This window comes from Oryza brachyantha, chromosome 2 (genome assembly GCF_000231095.2).
Source record: "Oryza brachyantha chromosome 2, ObraRS2, whole genome shotgun sequence".
In the NCBI taxonomy this organism is placed as follows: Eukaryota; Viridiplantae; Streptophyta; class Magnoliopsida; order Poales; family Poaceae; genus Oryza; species Oryza brachyantha.
In genome coordinates, this window is record NC_023164.2 from 18893943 (window position 1) to 18914812 (window position 20870).

The following is a 20870-nucleotide window of genomic DNA, read 5'->3' on the forward strand; positions in this document are numbered from 1 at the left end:
AGTTATATAATTAAGGTCGCTGACACACTGATGATGGAGTAGGATGCTAATATAAATCCTCAATTTCAATCCAAAATCCAAAAGACAGGTAACTGATAAAAAAATTTTACTACTAACTTTTTACCCACCTGATTTTTTACTATCATCTCAGAAAATCTAATAATTTTTAGCATTAAGAAACTGTCCTCCTACTCTGCCTATAAATAATCCTCCGAGTATACGAGACGATGCTGCAGCAGCAACTCCAGCTGCTATATAGCCTACCGTAGCGGTAGGCAGCAGCTCCAGCGCACAAAAACCACACAGCAACAATGGCCGCCTCCTCCTTCCTCGCGCTCTCGCTCTGCGTCTCGGCCACGGCCGCGGCGGCCGCCGCCGCCTACGGCGGCTCGGCGCCGGCGGTGGACGCGGAGGCGGCGCGGCAGCAGGCGGCAGACCGCGTGGCGAGGCTGCCGGGGCAGCCGCCCGTGCGGTTCGCGCAGTACGCCGGGTACGTGACCGTGAACGCGACGCACGGCCGCGCGCTCTTCTACTGGTTCTTCGAGGCCGCCGCCGCCGCCGCCGACAAGAAGCCCCTCGTCCTCTGGCTCAACGGCGGTACGTAGATTCACAGAATTAACCAACCCTACCACCGAGTCACCAACCGCCATTTCCCCCTCTTGCTTCACAGATTTTTATTTTTTGCGTGCATTAATTCCGTATTGATTAGTAGTACTATCACAGCTCTAGTATGTACGTGGATCATTGCGATTCATCGTTCCAATACGTGTGGAGGTGAGGTAGAATGACGTCACTTCGCTTACGGACTGTTGAGTAATTTTTTCTTTTACTTTATTTGAAGAATCACGAGATTTTTAAAATTTTCGGTGTAAAATAAAACTTTATATTGGAAAATATGGCATGTACCGATATGTCAATATAGTATTAGGATTACTGTAATGTTAAAAAGACTTTATCAAGAAGCGTAAAATTTATTGGATATTTTTATAGAAGTTCTATTGGAAATTATCTAATCCCAAGGGGATGATTGACACCTTCTGGCAATAACACCTTAATTTTCATTTTGAAGAAAAAGTCCACCCGCGCGCACACAAAACAAAAGTGTGATTTTATCATTATATTTAGGAAAAAGTCCAAAACTCAAACTAGATATTTCTCCTTTAATATTTGGTACAAGTATACATTAATTAAAGTATACATTAATTAAGAGCGTAGTGTTTAGGTTACCCGTGCTGGCTAAACGAGAGATAGATGACCATATATACCAATATGGCCGCGTTCACTGGGTTGATAAGTTAACTTATTTTCATCGTTTTCCGCGCGTACGTTTCTTAAACTGCTAAACATTATATTTTTACAAAAATTTTCTATAAAAAAGTTGTTTTAAAAAACCATATTAATTTATATTTTATATTTTTAATAATTAATAATTAATTAATCATGTATTAATCTATTACTATGTTTTTTTTTCAAGTTAGCCGAACGCGCGGCCTATGTGTGAATTGCGACATGTCGTAAGTATACATTGATGACTACATGTTTCCAGTGTGGACAATAGTACGATCACCATGCCCAACTAACCATGAAATTAATCGCCATCTGAAGCGAAAGATGAGGCCATCTGCTATCCCATCATGTAGTTGTACTCCAGCTAGAATAATTCACTGTTGGCAGTTCGATGGAGTAATCGTCGTTACATTATAACTAAATCCAGTGAAGTACCTGCTCTAGCCACACATACCTTAATTGCGTTTAGCTTCTTTCACTGATCAATGTGCATTCGTGTTATCACATTTGTGATTTTTCTGACCAGATTTGCCAAACAGTACTACTCAGCCGGCCACACGCTTAACCGGCACCGGCCGTAGCTAATTAAGCTTTGAGCCAGTGGATACAGCCCTGTTTGTTTCTTGTCAGATTTGATTTTTTAGAGTTATTTAAGGGTATAAATTAGTGTATTGGATACTAAAAAAATTAAAATTCTATTTTAAAAAATATTACAAAAAACTTTTGTGTTAAACATACCGTTTATATATAACAACATATATACCCGTGATAATCCAAAATTCAGATTTGGTCACATAATCCATGAAAAGACTTTGAGGCTACTACGTTATTATCACTGAGATATTAGTGACCACAGGATTCAAAACTGGGCTCACAAAAACTGACCAGAGAATTCCTATACAAAATGAACCATATAAGTGAGAAAACAAAACTATCTGGCTAGTCTATATTTGGTCTTGTAAAATTCAGGGTCTAAAACTCTTCAAAAATAAAATCACTCCCTGAGAACTCCAAAAATGAAAATCACTGTCTGGACATTGTACATCAAGGAGTACCTCAAGCTACTTCTTTTAAGGATGATAAAAAAAACTTCTAAATTTAAGGTTGAATATTTGAATTTTGACTTATTAGTATAAGAAAAAGCGAAAAGGCGAGGTTACAAAACTACCCTGTCAATCTGTCATCACAGTCTTATGACTTCATTTTATCCTGATCGATCTTATCTAAGTGCGCATATTCTAATTATACGTAATGTCAACATCTCTGTCTGCATCCCTCTGTAGAAAAAAAGAATAAAAACAAGACTAACGAAATGCAACTAGATGACATATATATGTAACAGCTGTGAGACGCCGTCCCAGTCGAAAGTGCTGGAGACAGAGAGTTGGAAAAGTAAAGGGTTGGAAAGTACTAACGAGCTACTAGTTTGTTCGTTTGTTCTCTTTAGGAGAAAGTTTGAATGGCCCTGAATGTGTAGTGCTTCAGACCTTCAGTTTCTTGCAACGAGATAACTTAAACTACTAGACATGACAAGCCGGTCGAGTTTTGAATCGAGTTCAGTACTGTTCGTCTCAGTTCAATTATACAGCAAACTGAGCCCCATATCCACCGCTCCAATTTCGAAAACTAGTCTGAGACGAGGACCACCACTACTGTGACTGCCTGCTCATCCTCACAAACCGGCGAATTGATCCACTTGATGATCAACAAGCTAGCTAGCTGAATTTGCTGTCCAGGCAAGAGCAAGCAAGCATGTCGTACTCTCCTACTGTGGCATGGAAGCATTTTGGCCAGCAGCTCAGCTGGTCCATACAACTAGCTAGCCAAGCCGCCCGGGACCCCCCACGACATGGACTGCTGCTGCATGCATGCCCCGCTCGAGGAGGATGGGCACGCGATCGATCGAGCTAGCTAGCTGCAGCACGCGATGCGCAGCAGCAACAGTACGAAATGCTGCTCGCGATTTCTGCATTTTCGATCGATCGGTTTGCTGGTAGCAGCTAGGTAGGACAACCAAATCCTTGCTTGCCATGGTCAACACGAGCTGAGCCAGGCTAGCTAGCTTGCTCCGGGAACAAAGGGAGATCCATGCAGCCAATGGGGCCTCACGAAGGGTGTGTCTGTTTCCGAGTGATCATAGGCTGATCTTCAGGCACAATTCACATCCTCATGGGGGATCTGAACTAAAATTCAGTTTGCCAGCGTCCCAAGCAAAGTGGCAGAGGTGGTCTGGGTAGTATGGGTAGTGGTATTACTCTGTCTATATGTCATTTTTGCTTGCATGCATCAGTTGAGTGAATTGTTTAGCTTACTCAAAGGGCGTCAAAGCATATGCGATCTGTCAGTCAGAACCTAGTAGCATTGAAAATTCTGTATGATTAGGGTCGTTCGTTAGGATTTGTTAGGAAAGAACAATTGCACACCATCCGACAAGTCCAATTGGTTCCTCAGCTGGTTAGGAGAGACGGTTCCTGTTCTTCGCCCTGTTTTGTGCGGGATTGACAAACTATTAGCCTTTTTTTTGCTTTTTTTTTAGAAAAGACCAAAACCAGCTCGAATATGCCCCACATCTTTCCACAGCAACAGCCAAATTAAGGACGTTGAATCAAAATGGTCTAAACCAATTTGCTCACGCAAAATAAGATAGGTTATTAGTACATAATTAATTGTGTATTATATATTTTAAATTTAAAAATGTGTTCATTTGTGATTTTAAAACAAATTTTCTATAGAAAAACATAATTATACATATGCTAATAACTTATCTTGTTTTACATAAGCAAATTGGTTTAGTGTGTTTTGGCCTAATAGCAAGTTTAATTATAGAGTCAACTACTATACTAACTATAAGCTCATCTTAGACCTAATATGTATAATAAATTAGTTATAAGGTTAACTCTATTATTTGCCCACGTCTATTTCTCTCACCTAACATTTAATGTATAATCTTAGAATATGCGTAGAATTAACTCTTATGAAGAGCACACACTTCTCATTTTTTTCAAGTCTATGCTCTACATGTGCTTATAGTTAGCATATAGCTTACTACCTCCAATTACATAACAAAAATGCTAACAAACGTTACATCGTTAGAATGAGATACGTTAATACCTAAGTATTAAACCTAATGTATATGTGTATCAAATCTAATACCTAGATACATAGGTATACTTCCGGAATTGTATACCATCCCAGAGTCTCCTTCGTAATTTTTATCGTTTTGTTAAGAGTGATTGTCAAGCTTTTAAAAATTTAACTATTAATAATTTAAGAAATTGTTTCAAAACGCTAGGACTACATGTATAAGTTATAAATTTTACTTTAATAAAAAAATAAAATATTTTATATTTTATATATTTTAATATAAAATTATAGTCCAAAATAGATTGGGTCCAACTATTGATCAAATATTTGAAAATTTTAATTCCACCAATCGAATCCGATCACTGCTGTTGGGCGATAATCTGAAAGCGTGCACGCAAGTCAAAAAGTCTATACACGCTCTCTCCAGTCCCTATGAATTGCACACGTTACACGCTCTCTCCAGTCTCTATGAATTGCACACGTGTTTGATAGTAGAAAAAAAATCAAACGTTTAATCAAAAGTAAAATAGATTTAGAAAATCACGGTGTTGTTCACGACAAGAATTGTCAAACCTGGGAGGGACTATTGTACTTACTCTAAAAGAACTCGAACCGGCCCCTCTCTGTCGACCGTCATCTGCTAGCGCCGCCGATTCCATTTTTACACCCCAGACATATGCACGAATCAAGGGAAACTCTTTTAAACTCTTAAGTGACAATCCTCTCGTATATTACATGTCATTTAAATAGTCATAAAAAAATTCAAAACAATTTATAAAGATAGATTAATATGTGATATATCACTGCTCAAACATAAACATATAAGTTAAAATATGACTTCTACAATCCATAGCAAATATAACAAATATATAACTGTGACTATGTGTATACTATTTATAGTTTAATTTGTTATTTTTGTTATAGATTGTAGAAGTCATATTTTAACTCGCATGTTTGTGTAGTGATATATCATATATTAATCTATCTTCACAAATTTTTTTTATATTTTTAATGACTATTTGATAGTACGAAAAGCCGACGAGAGTATGCCCCTCGAGGGCTTAGAATCCACGTTCCACGAATCAAGTACTAGCTCGGAGCAAGCTTCCATGGTCTACGGGCAGAAAAGGTTCTCTGATCCCTCTCTGTTGTCTCTGGCTGTATGGAGGCTGGAAACCACACCAGGCGTACGCACGTACCCATCGACCCCGGAGAAAGGCATGCGGAGGGAGGCGCAGCCAGCGAGCACGACCGCGCGGCCCGCGGGAGTGCTCGCTTGCGCACGGCCCGCACGCACGCACGCACCCACCCACCGTATCACGTATCGCGACAAGATGCAAAGCAGGCAATCAGGTTTGGTATGGCGCCGCTTTCACGCGCGCGACCGATCGAGGAGAGGACGCGTACACCACCACCACCACCACCACCAATTATCACCTCACCCTCTCGAGCAAGCAGCGCGCTGAGGCGTACGCCGCTACTACTACTACTACTGGGCTGAGGCGTACGCACGCACCACCACCCCGCGCGTCGCGCGTCGTGACACGGTCACCACGGCCGGCCGGGCACCCGGCCACCACCTCGCGTGCGGGCGTGCCCGCGCCCCCACCACGGAACGGATCGAAGCTACCGATGCCTCCCCTGCCGGCGAAAAGAAGATCTGGAACGCGCGCGCGGCTGTGCCCGTGCTTATTAGATCTCACCGAGCGAAAATGATGCATCACATGCAGGCAGAGAGAGAGGGATCAGGAACGCGCGAAAGATCTTGCCGGCCGGTCCATCATGTCCAAGTGAGCTGTGTCTAAGCTGCTGCTGCTGCTGCTTCCGCTGTGGCCTATGACTGGAACGCTCGATGGCGACCCGTGCCGTGTCGTACTCGTGCTCGCCTCGTTGTCTCTCGCGCGGGGTCGACCCGGCTACTGCTGGGTCTCTGCAACGCTAACGGCCACGTTCCTCCACCATGCATGTGAAGATTTTTTTTTTTGCCCCCCTTCTTTTGGCTCATGATTACGAGCTAATGAAGCTTGACAGCTGTGTAATTGTTCGTCACGAGTGTACTGTCTCTGTGTCTGAGGTAGGATGATAATGTCGCCGCTGGTTTTTGCTGCAGGGCCTGGGTGTTCGTCTATTGGGTATGGAGAAGCAGAAGAGCTGGGGCCATTCTTGGTGCAGAAGGGCAAGCCGGAGCTGAAATGGAACGAGTACTCGTGGAACAAAGGCACGCACTGACTCGCAGTAAACAGGGATTCAGAGAATGTTCTCTTTTTCACAACTGAAATGCTAACACTGCTAACAAAATCTGCAGAGGCCAATCTGATGTTCCTAGAGTCCCCGGTGGGCGTCGGCTTCTCATACACTAACACAAGCTCTGACCTGCAGCAGCTTGGCGACAAGATCACCGGTAAATTTTGTATCCACTAGAATGATCTCTTCGAATAAGAAATAGCTCTGATCCCAATAACGGGTCAATTTTTGATGATTCTGAACCCGTAAATTTCCATGCCCGCAGCTGACGATGCTTACATATTCCTTCTTAACTGGTTCAAGCGGTTCCCCCAGTACAAATCTCACGACTTCTACATCGCCGGAGAGAGCTACGCCGGTAACTGAACTTTGTCATACACACACCTGAACATCTGGGCTTTCTCACCGTTCAGTCAAAGAATGTAGCTGAAAAATTGTGACCTCCATCTCATAATTCCGTCATCGTGTCCTTCTCAGGGCATTACGTTCCACAGCTTTCTGAGAAGATTTTCGACGGCAACAAGCAAGGGCCCAAGGAGAACTACATCAACTTCAAGGGTTTCATGGTAGCTAGCTATACAATTCTGCCTCCAATTAACACTGATCTCATACCATTTTTTTTTTCGTCGATCACATCATCTCATTACCGTGACGCAGATAGGGAATGCCCTGATGGACGACGAGACGGACCAGACGGGCATGATCGAGTACGCATGGGACCACGCCGTCATCTCCGACCGCGTGTACGCCGACGTGAAGAAGTACTGCGACTTCAGCATGGAGAACGTGACCGACGCGTGCGACAGGGCGCTCACCGAGTACTTCGCCGTGTACCGACTCATCGACATGTACAGCCTCTACACCCCCGTCTGCACCGAGGTCTCGTCGTCGTCGTCGGCGGCGGCGCTCGGCCAGCGCAAGGTCTCCGTCCACGGCGCCGCCCCCAAGATCTTCTCCAAATACGTACGTGCATTCAGACCACGTTCAGAGAGAAGAAGAAACAGCACGAGACAGAAGTATAGTTGTGTGGTCTGGTAACTTCTCTTCTCTGCGTCATTTTTGTACAGCACGGGTGGTACATGAGGCCGGCGGGGTATGACCCATGCACGTCGGACTACGCCGAGGTGTACTTCAACCGGCCGGACGTGCAGGAGGCGCTGCACGCCAACGTGACCAAGATTGGCTACAACTGGACGCACTGCAGGTGCAGTGCAGCAAGCGTTTGCAACGCGCGCAGCCTCTGTTTTTTTTTTCCGAGCTTTTCTGAAGCCTTGACAGAGGGTCGCTCGTTCTGTGATTGTGTTGCAGCGACGCGATCGGCAAGTGGAGAGATGCTCCCTTCTCGACTCTCCCCATCATCCGTAAGCTTGTCGCCGGTGGCATCAGGGTCTGGGTTTTCAGGTGAGAAAGAGGCATCACTCACTTCAGCCTTCTCAGTCAGTGCCGCCACATGCAGCGAAAGCATTCGATTGCACGTACGTCCGCACGGCGTTTGAGACCGAAACTGACAATGGGTTAAAAAAACTGGGGTGCAGCGGTGACACCGACGGAAGGATCCCCGTGACGTCGACGAGGCTCACCCTGAACAAGCTTGGGCTGAAGATGGTGCAGGAGTGGACGCCGTGGTACGACCATCAGCAGGTAAACTGAACAGACCATCAAAATGGTCGCTGTGACGAAGAAATTATATTCAGAAACAGGTTGTTGTGACGAAGCATCAAAACGAGGACAATCCAAATGCAGGTTGGAGGCTGGACGATCATCTACGAAGGCCTGACGTTCGTGACGATCCGCGGGGCCGGGCACGAGGTTCCCCTGCACGCGCCGAGGCAGGCGCTCAGCCTCTTCAGCCACTTCTTGGCTGACAAGAAGATGCCGCCGACGGCGTTCCCGTAGCCGCCGGCGGTCGTCTCATCTGACGACGGGGAGGGCATCACGCGTCGCTAGGTTGTTTTCCAGCGATACCAACTGATCGGAATTTTTCTTTTCTTTTGGTCTTAGCCCAAGTAATACAGAGGAATTCGATTGGAACAATCGATAATAAAATCATAGAATTTTCTTTTCTTTGGTCTGGGTCAAGTAATAGTGGAATTCCATTGGGACATTCTATAATAATAATAAAATCATATATAGTGCTGATTGGTTTGACGCTCACAAATATACATTCGACATTTCGACGTGAAATAAACTCAACATCGGAGTTATCAAGGCATCAGAGGTTCAGAACAGGAAGTGCAGCTCTACGGTGATGGCACTAAACTGAAGAAAACCAATGTTGAGAACTTGAGATAGGATACGGGAAGAGTCGTATCCGTCCGTATGTCGTGTTATTAGACACAATAAAATCTATTAAGAGTCCATTTATGAACATGAAAAAAAGAGCTTTCTTAGACATAATAAAATCCACCACGAGTCCAATTATAAATAGGACAAAAACGAGCTCACAAATAATATTACACGCGTTTTCCTTAATACACCATCAAACAGCTAATCCAAACTCTAATTGCATCCATTGGTTCAAAATCTATGAATTAGAGATAAAAACTATGCATTCCCAAATCTAATTCCACATAAAGGACCAACTCTGAAGTAAAATAAGGGTTATGATACGTGAATGGGCTGATCCGACCCTTGATCCGAATTCCATACGATCCTGTACGTATGACGATGGCAGAAGCATATACAAGATAAATATTCTTTATCCACACAGACACAGGAGAAGAGCGTGCCTAAAATGCTCTTGCAGTATTATCTTCAGGTGAACAATGTCAACCGTTAATTTAGAGTTCAACTACAAGTAAAGAATATGTACATGTTCTACTACTAGCAGTTAATGTGTGGTAGTATAAATAAATTTGATCCATTGGATTAGAATTTTTTTTAATGTGATAGTATAAATAAATTTGATCCATTGGATTAGAAAAAATAAACAGTTAAATTAGTTCTACTACTAGTAGAGATCGTGAACATGGTAAAACACCTAATATTAAAAACGGGACAAGTAATTGAACAGCGGCCAGTGCATTAGAAGTACCGAACCAAGTTAGTATCCATTGCATTACATCATATAAACCAAGCGTTGCAATGCATATTTACTTCCCTTCACGAGTCAGGTAAGAAAACAGGAACCACATTACACGGCGACAGCGAGAGTTATACTTAACAGAGCATACATGAATCAGACAAGCCTCTGCTTGGCGCATATTTCCTTTTGAACCCCAGGATTAACCTTTCTTTGGCATGGCAGCCAACCTAGTATACATTCGTGCCATGGATTGGTAGCCTCTGATGTCGCCTGACCGTAGGAGGTTGCCTATGTTTACAGAAAAGAAAGAGCAGAAATTACGATAAGAATTGGACTTTAAAGCACGATATGGTCAATCAGAAATTCGACTTGCAAAATGCTTCAAGCGACAAACTGTATATGATAGACCAGATGTAGGATTTGCAAAAGGGCTTCCTAAGTTTTCAAATACTTGATACTTTGGTCCCAAGATGATCATATTTTTGGATGCAAAGTGACCACTGACCAAATTTCTATCTAACAAAATATCAAGCATAAATCATGAGGTGGTAGAGCAGACAGCGATCCAAAAAAATCCCAAGCATAAATCATGAGGTGGTAGGGCAGGCGATGAAGGGAACCAATAGAAATCTACTGGGAATTACATTGTAATTCATAATGAAGAATTTTGTAGTGACACGTCTTATCTCACAATGTGCAAGTGTGCAAGTGCATAGCAATGATGAAATCTATAAAAGGCAATCCCTCGACCGATATTACATAAAATGGATTAACAGGAATGGTTTCTCGGACTACCTCTATTAAATATTATTACTTCATAATTCATAAAATCAGTTTACTTGTGTGCTAGAAAGACTAGGGGAAGTACATGATGAGGCCTCGGGACAGTAGGCAGCAGGAAATCGTGGATATAAAGAGTGTGGACATTGGACAAGGAACAGGAAGAGAGGAGGGAGGGAGGGAGGATAACATTATAACTCACAACGATGCATCAAACCTCTTCCAAATTTTAATAGGCTGTCCCTTACAAGTTGGACTCTAAGGCCATTCCTAGTGGGAGTTTCATTCTCATCAATTATAGGGCCATGTCAACACTTTTAGTGATGTGGCAATGGGTTAATGAAGAGAGAGATAAAATGAGTTTCATCTCTCTTGCATGTATCGCCTAGGAAGCAACAAAATGAAACAATGCATTGTATAGGCCATTTCAATCATCAATTAAATATCTTGTTGCTTACATGGCACTCTTAGAAACATAAAAATGAAACCTTCTACTGGGAATGGTCTAATTGATAAGAGGAAAGACTGAAAGGGTTACTATTTTAAAGTAGCAAACTAATCTAATCAGTGTTTCTCCCAAGCACCACATCACCTGGGCTGGGATCAGCTTTCTCCCGTGGCCTGTTGCTCCTTAGCTCTGGCCTAGGGCCTAGGTCAATGGTGATACTAGAGTTCAACCATATCAATTGTCACTTAATATTGTTATACAGAGGGTTTTAATTCCTTTACTAATATACAAGTACACAATGGGGCTCAACTAGAGTAAATAGTCAAGTGTTTCTCCCTAGTTGTTAACTTGCTAATGTACGGTATCGTTGAATATATTTAGAAACATTCTCTTGTCTCAAACTACTTAAAAAACACATCACAAAGTCACTGAAACCTCAAAGGTGGAAATCTCATCATAGCTCACTTCAGTGGGAACATGAACATCTATTACTTCTGCATTACAAAATAATGACTAAAATATATACGGCAGAATTAAAAAGTAGGAAGGTGGAGCTACCTGAGTCACAGTTAAGTGGACTGTCTGGTTCAGGATGAGCCATCAATGCAATTATGGCTCTACAAACAGATTGTAGCGTCCACGCTGGGCTCCATGCATTCTTCAAGATATCCAGGCATATTTCACCTGTCTGGAAACACAAATAAGGTAAACAAATCAACAACAAAAATTAATTGTTCAAATATCTTAGTTCAAGTGTAACAATCATAGAAGGGATTTAACGACCATAACAATAACAGGCACTCAGGAAGAACTGTTTTAAGACTACGGAAATAAATTCTGTCATTTTAGTACATTAAAGCTGTTACAGTAAAACCTAATAAAATGAAGATAATAGCAACTTCATGTTTTCAGTGTCGACAACACTCAAAAGAGAAACATCTTCAAACAGGTCAAAAAAATTCCTAAATTAACATGTATGCAAAGAAGGCTATCCAGATGTAACCTTGAAATGCACGTTCGGGTGGAAAATTTTGGTCAAGAAGCGAACTTGTGGAGGCAGGAGAGGATATTGCTCAGGAATAGAGAATGCAAGTTGAAATACACCACCTTCAAAAGGTGTCTCCGAAGGGCCCTAAGAACATATACAATCAGAAAAGGTGTTAGTGAAAGGCTTATATTGCTGGTTCTAGCATCACCATGCAATTTGCAATGTAACAAAATACCTTGATAAGAGCAGTCCACTTGAATATGTTTGAATCATCACATATTAACTGGATGTCTGGATCAGCTGACTTTTCTCGCTGCACCTCCTTATACTCCTTGAAGAGCCTAGCTCTAGATGCCTTTGGATAGAAAATATTTTTAAGAGATGCAGATTGCATTTAGTAACTCAAAAGGAGTCTTTGGAATAGTAGTTTGAGCTCATTCCAGTTGACGATAGTAATAAACATGTCTTGGACATGATCATCCAAACGGTCAATTCATTGCAGCAAATTGTAATCAAGTTATGTAATAGAGTCATTCAAAAATCTAAGGGATGCACATAGATGCACAAAACTACAAAAAAACCAGTATGAGTTGGCAACCGTCTGTAAAGCTCTCCCTGTGTGCCAACTCTAGCTCTTCCATGCAAGCCCTATACTACACGCCAACCTAGCAAACAGGCCAAACCGTTTTGTACAAGATAAGACAATTATTGATGTCAAATGAGGAACTATTAAATTTTGCCATCTTAGCATGGAGATCTTAGTGATGCATGAGTAAAAGAGGATCAAATAATTAGTTGTTTAAGAGTTGACCTTCACATTTCATGACTATGCAAAGAAGTGTGCTATCAATGTCGAATGAGAACTGACCTGCATCTGGTCTCCTCTCTACTGTCAACTACAAACCTGATCAAGCAAAGTTCTTCTGTCAAAATATAACCAAAAACATAAATAGAAAAAGTTAGAACAGTTTGATCAAGCAACCTTGATGGAGCTAAAAAGAGATAATACATGGAATGAAAGGACTAAACCAGCAAAGATTAAATGCATTCCCTCTCTCACAACTGACTCAGTTTTACTAGTTATTGCAAACCCAATCAGGTTCTCTAAATGTAGCAATAGCGTAATCAAGTTCTTCCAGATACCCCTTCAAAAAAAGTTCTTCCAGATACGTTTACTGGGATATGCGATTCAAGCATTAAATCTGCCATCTATCTCTATATGTATAATGTCATAAATATAATAAACAAAACCGGTATACAACCTAATCTAAACGGGCTCCTAGTTGCCTAATACATCTCCCCGGCTCCCCCAATCTGGACACTTTGCCGACCAAGGATCACGGCAGCAGTCGGGGGCAGCACCTTCCTCCCGGCTCCGGATGATCCGACATCCCCGGAATGCACTGGTGGTCGGCCACATGGGTCATCGCTCCCTCAACGCTGCCAAATCCCCCTACCCCCACCCGATCTACGAACGATACACGGTAAAAATCGCGGTGGCAAGGGAAGAAATCAAGCGTACCAGCTCCCCAAATCCCCTCCGGGAGGGGTCACGCGGCCTCGCGAGCTCGATCCGGGCAGGCGTGGGGGGAAAGTGGCGTCGTCAGGCGCTCGGGTGGACGATGGAGAACGAACTCGCGATGGAGACGAGGAGCCGTGGCCCGTGGGGAAATTGCGAGGACGACGACGTGACGAGGAGGTGGGTGAGTCATGGGCCTATGGGCCCACTGGCTCGCCATGGTGGGCCAGCCCAACTAGGGTTGGGCCATATTTCCGGCCCAAAAACCCACCACCTTCTTGCGCAGCACTCCATCGTTCCAGTCTCTCATCTTCTTCCTTGGCGAGTTGTACTCTCCGCTCCCTTCCCACGCCGTCTCGCCGCAATCGCTCGCTCGTTCCCCCTTCGTCTTCCGCCGCGGCACACGAAGAGCTCACTGGTCGACCATGGGGGACAGCCAGTACTCCTTCTCCCTCACCACCTTCAGGTATGTGCTGCGCGGCCTCTACCTTCTGCCTGTCCCTCCCGTCTCCCTGAGATCGGGCGTGATCTGGTGCGGTTTTGGTGTCGTCATCTGGGGGTTTTTTATGTGGCGATTTCGTTGCAGCCCGTCGGGGAAGCTGGTGCAGATCGAGCACGCGCTCACCGCGGTCGGATCCGGCCAGACGTCCCTCGGGATCAAAGGTGCGTCCCGTCAAGCGATCCCTTCTCTGCACTTCTATATTGCTTTATGAGATTGAAAATCGAGATGGGGAGGGGAGTTTCGAGATTTTGGCTCGTTTGATTCATGACGAAGTTGCGGTTTCGGGGATTGCCCTTTGCATAACTTTAGGTAATGGCAGAGGGCGTACTGTTCTTTGTTCTGGAGGCCTTTAGTGAAGTTAACTACGGTTTAGGGTTCCATGCCATTGCATCTGCTTTAGTGATACTTGGGAATTTTGTAATGTTTGCCTCCTTTTTTGCTTACAAATGCTTGCAAATCCCATGGAAAATCATTAATCGATATAATTGCATGTTGCAAGTAGTTGTAAGTTGTAACAGCAATGGGAATTGCTTCCCTTTATAACCACATGAGAAATACAAGCTGTTTGGTTTCATTTGTGATGATCAAGTTTCCTATGCCAATTTAAGGCTATCAGAGTATATGCTGACCTAGTTCCCATTAATAATTGCATGTGTGTGTAATCTGTTCTAGTGCCTGTTAGGATTTGGACTTTTGGAAGCTCATTTTAGTATCAGTGCAAAACGCCAATTTGTTTGTCCCGTCAATACCCACCTTACTGATAACTTTACCTACCTTTAAAATCAGCTTATGTTGTCACTTATCAGTATCTGTGCAATTCTAAGTCTTGATTTTTTTTAGCACATAAAATTTGCATTGGTATCTGAAATTAAATGAAACTAATATTTGACATGCATTTTTCCTGCTGATAGATTTAAGTGTTATGTGTAATAAATTTGTAGCATAGAACATAATGTATATATTTTTACCAGATTGTTCTATTATATATTTTCGTGCAGTTACTTCTCATAGATCAGTCTATTGATCCTCTTCATTACACTTTTTGCATAGTTTATTTATTCTGAGATATATCTATTATGTATGCAGCTGCTAATGGTGTAGTTATAGCTACCGAGAAGAAATTGCCTTCTATTTTGGTGGATGAAACATCTGTAAGTTTAATATCACTGTCAATGCTTGTTTCCTCTTTTATTGGGTCGAAAAATGCTATTCGTTGTTTTTTTCCTCAGAAGTACTAATACATACTTATGCAAATTCAGGTGCAAAAAATTCAGTCATTGACTCCGAACATCGGAGTTGTCTACAGGTAGCTTTGTATGCAATGCTTCATTAGTGCAATTGATTTTTCTATTTGTTCTATATTATGGTTATCATGTACGTTTTATCGTGAGTTATTCAAACTTAATACCCAATTGGTCATGTTCTTAATCCTTTATGTGAGCTAGTTCTCTGCTAGTGTGTGAGAATATAATAATATGAATAATTAGTTTGAACCATATGTGAACAAGGGATCTAATTTGCCTTGAGAACTTCACGGATACTGATATCCCTAAAATTGCACAGATTAAAAGACCTATCTTGCTCTTGAAACTTTACAAGAGGATATACTGATTGGTATTTTACTGTATGATATAGGAAGGCATGCAGATTGTAGTAACTTTGAAAATCTGTATCTAGACATTTTTCTTGGGGCAAAGATGGCCTATTTGTCCTTTTTAGGCAACTTGGTGAATGAGCATGCAGACGACAGAACTTTTGCCCATTATTAGCTTTTAAGGTATGCGTAATTGATCAATTCACTGGACTAAAGCTAAATAAATTGTTCTTCAGTCCATCCGCAGCATTGAACAATGGGGTGGGTCGATGAAGTTTTCTAACCATAGAAGTGCCAGTTAGAGGGGAAAAAACAGTTGGCTTTGTGGTCTGAGCAATCAGAAGAGCTGCATGCAATTCGTCTTTAAATTATTTTTTACATCTGTCAGCCTGATGCTATAAATATTAGATGCAATTCAATAATGTGTGCTTGGCTCCTTGCACATTAGTCTTGTTCTTACATGTGCACTTCTTTCAGTGGGATGGGTCCAGATTTTCGTGTTCTTGTGAGAAAAAGTCGGAAACAAGCACAGCAGTATTATCGGTTGTACAAGGTACTTTTTGACAGTTCATTAATTTATACTTCGGCCATGTTCTTTTGTTTCAATAAATTGCTATGTCGGATAGCATGCAATTTTTAATGTACGACAGCCATGATCTTTAATGATTGTTCTTCCTTTCTTTAATGTAGGAAACTATCCCTGTTACCCAGCTTGTCCGAGAAACTGCTGCTGTTATGCAGGAGTTCACACAATCTGGGTATGCCACTTCAGAACTTCTCATTTATATCCATGAGATTGTTAAATCAACATATTCATGTACTTGCTTGGCCTAATTAATTTATACTGATATTTGTAGTTTTTTCCTATAACTTAACGGTGCCATTCAATGCATTTTGTATTCCACAATTTAGAATTTTTAGTACCCAAAACTTTCAGTGTGCACATAATGTTGATGTGTGCTGATGCAGATGCTTCCTTATTACTTCCGTCTTATACATCAATGTATTGCTATCTCTTTAGATAATCAAAATATATTATCTGGGTGAACTTTCACTTGTTGGATTTTCACTGGATGATTTTTTTTTTTTTGAAATTGGCCTGTGGATGATTAAAGTTTTCGAGCAAGTTGGCTAGTCTTACATGGAACATGCAAGATTTTCTAGTCATTTGCATTTTTTAAGTTCATTTTGACATCATAAAAAAAACTTCAGAAGAATAATTAAGATATCCATGTTATTATAAACCATGTGCTAGGCTCTGTGGTAGGTGGCTCTTATAGTGATTGGTGAAGCCTGAAGAAGTCCACTTTACTCATTACAGATATGAATATAGGATGTAGGCATGACTCGTGTCCAACTTGTTTTTTGCAGTGGTGTAAGACCATTTGGAGTATCATTATTGATTGCTGGGTACGATGACAATGGCCCACAGTTGTATCAGGTATGCCAAAGGCTACATGATAGGGAACCCTTTTTTCGTTGCAATTATTTCAAGTTTATTCTGTATGTTATTGTTGAGCCACATCTCAATAACTGCAAAGTGCATGCTAGTTTTGTTCCTTTGGGCTGATATTTTTCCTGCCGTATTATATTTCTACAGGTTGATCCCTCAGGATCATACTTCTCCTGGAAAGCATCAGCTATGGGGAAAAATGTCTCCAATGCAAAAACGTTTCTAGAAAAAAGGTAATAGCATACCACTAATATTCTACAACATGCTGCTTTCCTCGATCTGATCATATATAAAGTGCATATGTTTATGGGGATATTTCCTTTCCAAAGATGTATGACTGCACTTGTACTGTTGTTCAACCTTATTTGTGGCCTTGTTGCAGATACACAGAAGACATGGAACTTGATGATGCCATCCATACTGCCATTTTGACTCTGAAAGAAGGGTATGTCTTGTATTTGCTTCTATTTCTATTTCTGAAACATCCTTACCGAGTTACTGGCTGGTTCTGGTCTTCTGGATTTGCAGATATGAAGGTCAAATCTCAGCCAACAATATTGAAATTGGAGTTATTCGATCTGACCGTGAATTCAAGTATGTCATACAGACTCAATCAAGCTGTTTTTACTGCCACATACATGCAATGCAACTTTTGTCTTGTGAACATGCCATAACAATTTGTATTTGTTCCCTAACTTGTTCTTCTGAGTCTTTTACTACTATGGAACCTCTAATCTTGATCAACAGTCAAATCTATATTTATCTTGGTCATGTAGTTGGTATAAGGCCGTGTTCTTTTGAGGAGTGGTAAGTTAACTTACCCTGGTGCGGAAAACGTAGCAATAGATTAGTACATGATTAATTAATTATTAATTATTAAAAAATATAAATAGATTAATATGATTTTTTAAAACAACTTTCCTATAGAAATTTTTTTTGCAAAAAATACACTGTTTAATAGTTCGAGAAGCGTGCTCGCGGAAAACGAGAGGATAAGTTAACGCAGAGGAGGCATAAGTCCTGGATCTTGTCCGTAGGCACTGTATTTTTTTCCAATATGCAGAAACTCATTGGCTAAAACTGTTTGATTTGACTTTTTTCCCATTATTCAAGTGGTTTGCTGACAAGTTATACTTTCCGTACAAAATGCAGAGTTCTAACCCCAGCAGAGATCAAGGATTTTTTGGAAGAGGTGGAGTAAATTGTCTGTTGGCACTTAGCACTTCTGTGTTCTGAAGAAGAAAAGTGACATTTGCAAACCGTCGTCATGAAGCTTGTCTCTTATCGTTTGTCACTTAAACCTATTGTAAACTGATTTGCTTCAGTGACATGCATGAGATGGAGTAATGAACCTACATTTGAATCCTCGTGAATGCCTATCGTAGACAAAGGTGAATGTTGTATTTGGTTCTCATCCAGATTTGTATGGCGCGTACTATAATGTCTCTCCCCTCGACCTGTCAGTTGCCCTGGCAGAAATTTTGGAGTACTTCTGTGAAACAGATCTAAGCCTGGTAATGGGTCATGGCCCAACCCAAACCCACCCCTGCTCCATTTCTATCAATAGAGTGCCCTCAACTCTACCCCAACCCACTAAATAAAATTTTAGCCCAAACTAACCCCAACCCTCACATATCTTAGCCCTTAGTTAATCTCAGCCCGCTTTGAACCCTTGAACAACCCATCAACAATGAAGAGAATAGTCCCATTGGACCATTGAGCATGTTGAGTGTAGTAGCCCACCAAAGCACAACATAATAGCTTGTGGACTCCAAAAGGCTAGCTCAAATAAACACGAGACTACGAGAGAGTATGTGCAAACTGAAAAGTGAGTGAACAAAACAAAAAAAAATCTAATTATGATGTTCTAATTAGTGCCCACGATTAACTCTAGCTTGAATTTGGCTGTGCATCACTGCATCATGAGAGAGTGTGTCACTGTATCTGATGTGTCATCAATTGAATTTGGTTAGGACATGATGCATCTCTGATTATTTGAAATAGAGGACGTCATGAAGATGATAAGTGATCAACATTCGCTGAAACAGTAAACTTAAAACAATCCACTCTATGCTTATGAGACAATTAAACTATTTATATTAAAGGATTCATTTTAACTAGACTTGGAAAAATGCAAGTAGAGAATCTTCCCCTTCTTTTCTAATTTTGACAAGTTGTCACTGTGATTAGAGTTGGTCAGTTATTAATTTAGAGCAACTCTAAATGGTATGGTATACATGCATGCAGAGACCAGACCACACAACATGAGCAGCAAGGGTTTGGTTCTGTTTATCATATTGTAGATGATCAATCGATTTGTGGCAAAGTGAAACAGCTAGCACTACTCTGCTTGCTTTTGGTTGAGATGCATGCATGACAGAAAATGTTAGAGTTTGCTATGTGACAGGTTCATAAATATTACTTTTTTATTTGATATCAAGGGCCAATATATTTAGAGATGGAAAAAGTGAGTGATACCATATCATGTAACATTCAAAGATCGTCTTCCAAATCACATATTCGAGTTCCTTCCGTTGCATAACCTATATATTAAAGCACACGAAAACATATCAAATATATTATGTAATGAAATACATACACTTAAAAATATTAAATTTTACCTTTTTCATCGTCATCAAATCCAATTATCCAATCCTTAGTGCATATTACAGCCTCAAGGGTTTCAGGGGATAGGGAAGTTCGATATTTACCAAGTATCCTACCAGCTGCACTAAATGCTGATTCAGATGATACAGTGGTGACAGGTATAGCAAGAAAATCCCTTGCCATTAAGGACAATACAGGATACACATCTGAATTTCTTTCCCACCACCCTAGCACATCAAAATTCTCTTCGGAGTTGGAGTGTAATCTAGGCTCTTCTAAGTAAATGTCCAATTCAGATTTCTTTGCTTGTACATCTATATTTTGTGAAGTGAATTGAGCAAAGGCAAGCTCTATGCGTCTTTTTCCAAGAAGTGTGCCTCCTAAAGAGCTTGAACTAGGCTCATTTGCAAGATTATGTTTATCACGTTCTGTAAACGTGGGAAGTTCACGACTCCTAACAACTTTCTCATACTCCAAATAATACTTGTCTAAGAACCTACGCAGCTCCGTTATCTTTTCTCCAACATTAAGTCCGATGGTATGAAAATAGAACTTGAGATAGTCCAATTTTTGTGTTGGGTCCATAACAGCAGCTATCTTCAAAACAATATTAGGCTCATCCCAATATTTTTGAAACTTGACATACATAGTATTGGCCATCTCATGCAGCAACATATCTTTCAACCACCGTTCATCAAGTAAAACATCACGGATGGCCAATACCAACTTCAGAAAGAGATGCGCTGTTGGATGTCTATCCACTGAAAATGCCTTTGTGGCATCACTAAAGGCTTGCAAAAAAACCATGTAGAGACTCGGCCTTGCACCAATCTGAATCACTTGGAGCCTCATAGTGTTGTTCAATAGCATATATATCAAGAGCAATTTTGTACTCCAATGCTTCATGTATCATGTCATAAGTAGAATTCCAGCGGTGTGGCACATCAACTATTAGTCCAGACTTAGTTTTGAGGCCTAATCTTTGGACAAGTGAATTAAAGGTTTGCATCCGCGAAGGTGTTGATGTGATTGTCTTGACAATGTCTCTCACTTTGGCAATTGCAGAAGTAATCAACCTTGTTCCAGTCTGAACCATAATATTTAGAATGTGTGCATTACACCTCACATGAAAATGATCAACTCTAGAAAACATCTCAGCACCTAAGGTATTGCACAAATCCTTTGCAGCTTTATCATTAACCGTTGCATTATCCCGTGTCAACGTAAATAATTTATCAATTAGACCCCATTCAAGCAAACAAGAGGTAAGCCCATCTTGAATAGCATAAGATGTATGTGGATAAGAAATCTGCTTAAATGATATTATGAACTTCTGTAA

At 41.2% G+C, this 20870-nt stretch overlaps 3 protein-coding genes across 4 annotated transcripts; 2 read left to right on the forward strand and 1 right to left on the reverse strand.

Moving 5' to 3' along the window:
- The first annotated feature begins 274 nt into the window (after positions 1 to 274).
- Positions 275 to 8767, forward strand: LOC102718524 (serine carboxypeptidase-like 34). The gene is made up of 10 exons (XM_006648800.3): positions 275 to 597; positions 6482 to 6589; positions 6677 to 6772; positions 6881 to 6973; positions 7093 to 7181; positions 7273 to 7578; positions 7683 to 7819; positions 7924 to 8016; positions 8151 to 8256; positions 8359 to 8767. Exons 1-10 carry the CDS (start codon positions 312 to 314, stop codon positions 8509 to 8511), a joined length of 1467 nt encoding a protein of 488 aa, XP_006648863.2. The 5' UTR covers positions 275 to 311; the 3' UTR covers positions 8512 to 8767.
- Positions 8768 to 9617: 850 nt separating this feature from the next.
- On the reverse strand, positions 9618 to 13515 carry LOC102701332 (protein PEROXIN-4). 2 transcript variants are annotated; one of them, XM_006647506.3, is made up of 6 exons: positions 13379 to 13515; positions 12725 to 12760; positions 12092 to 12211; positions 11872 to 12000; positions 11427 to 11556; positions 9618 to 9928 (listed from the first exon to the last, which is right to left on the reverse strand). In XM_006647506.3, exons 2-6 carry the CDS (start codon positions 12728 to 12730, stop codon positions 9840 to 9842), a joined length of 474 nt encoding a protein of 157 aa, XP_006647569.1. In that variant the 5' UTR covers positions 12731 to 12760; positions 13379 to 13515; the 3' UTR covers positions 9618 to 9839. The 2 variants fall into 2 exon arrangements, with proteins under 2 accessions (XP_006647569.1, XP_006647568.1); XM_006647505.3 differs by having other exon boundaries at positions 12725 to 12779.
- Positions 13516 to 13682: 167 nt separating this feature from the next.
- On the forward strand, positions 13683 to 18330 carry LOC102718808 (proteasome subunit alpha type-2). The gene is made up of 11 exons (XM_006648801.2): positions 13683 to 13841; positions 13962 to 14038; positions 14964 to 15028; positions 15137 to 15183; positions 15949 to 16024; positions 16162 to 16229; positions 16843 to 16912; positions 17072 to 17157; positions 17307 to 17369; positions 17453 to 17518; positions 18077 to 18330. The coding sequence occupies exons 1-11, from the start codon at positions 13801 to 13803 to the stop codon at positions 18123 to 18125; spliced, it is 708 nt and encodes a 235-aa protein (XP_006648864.1). The 5' UTR covers positions 13683 to 13800; the 3' UTR covers positions 18126 to 18330.
- Positions 18331 to 20870: the final 2540 nt, after the last annotated feature.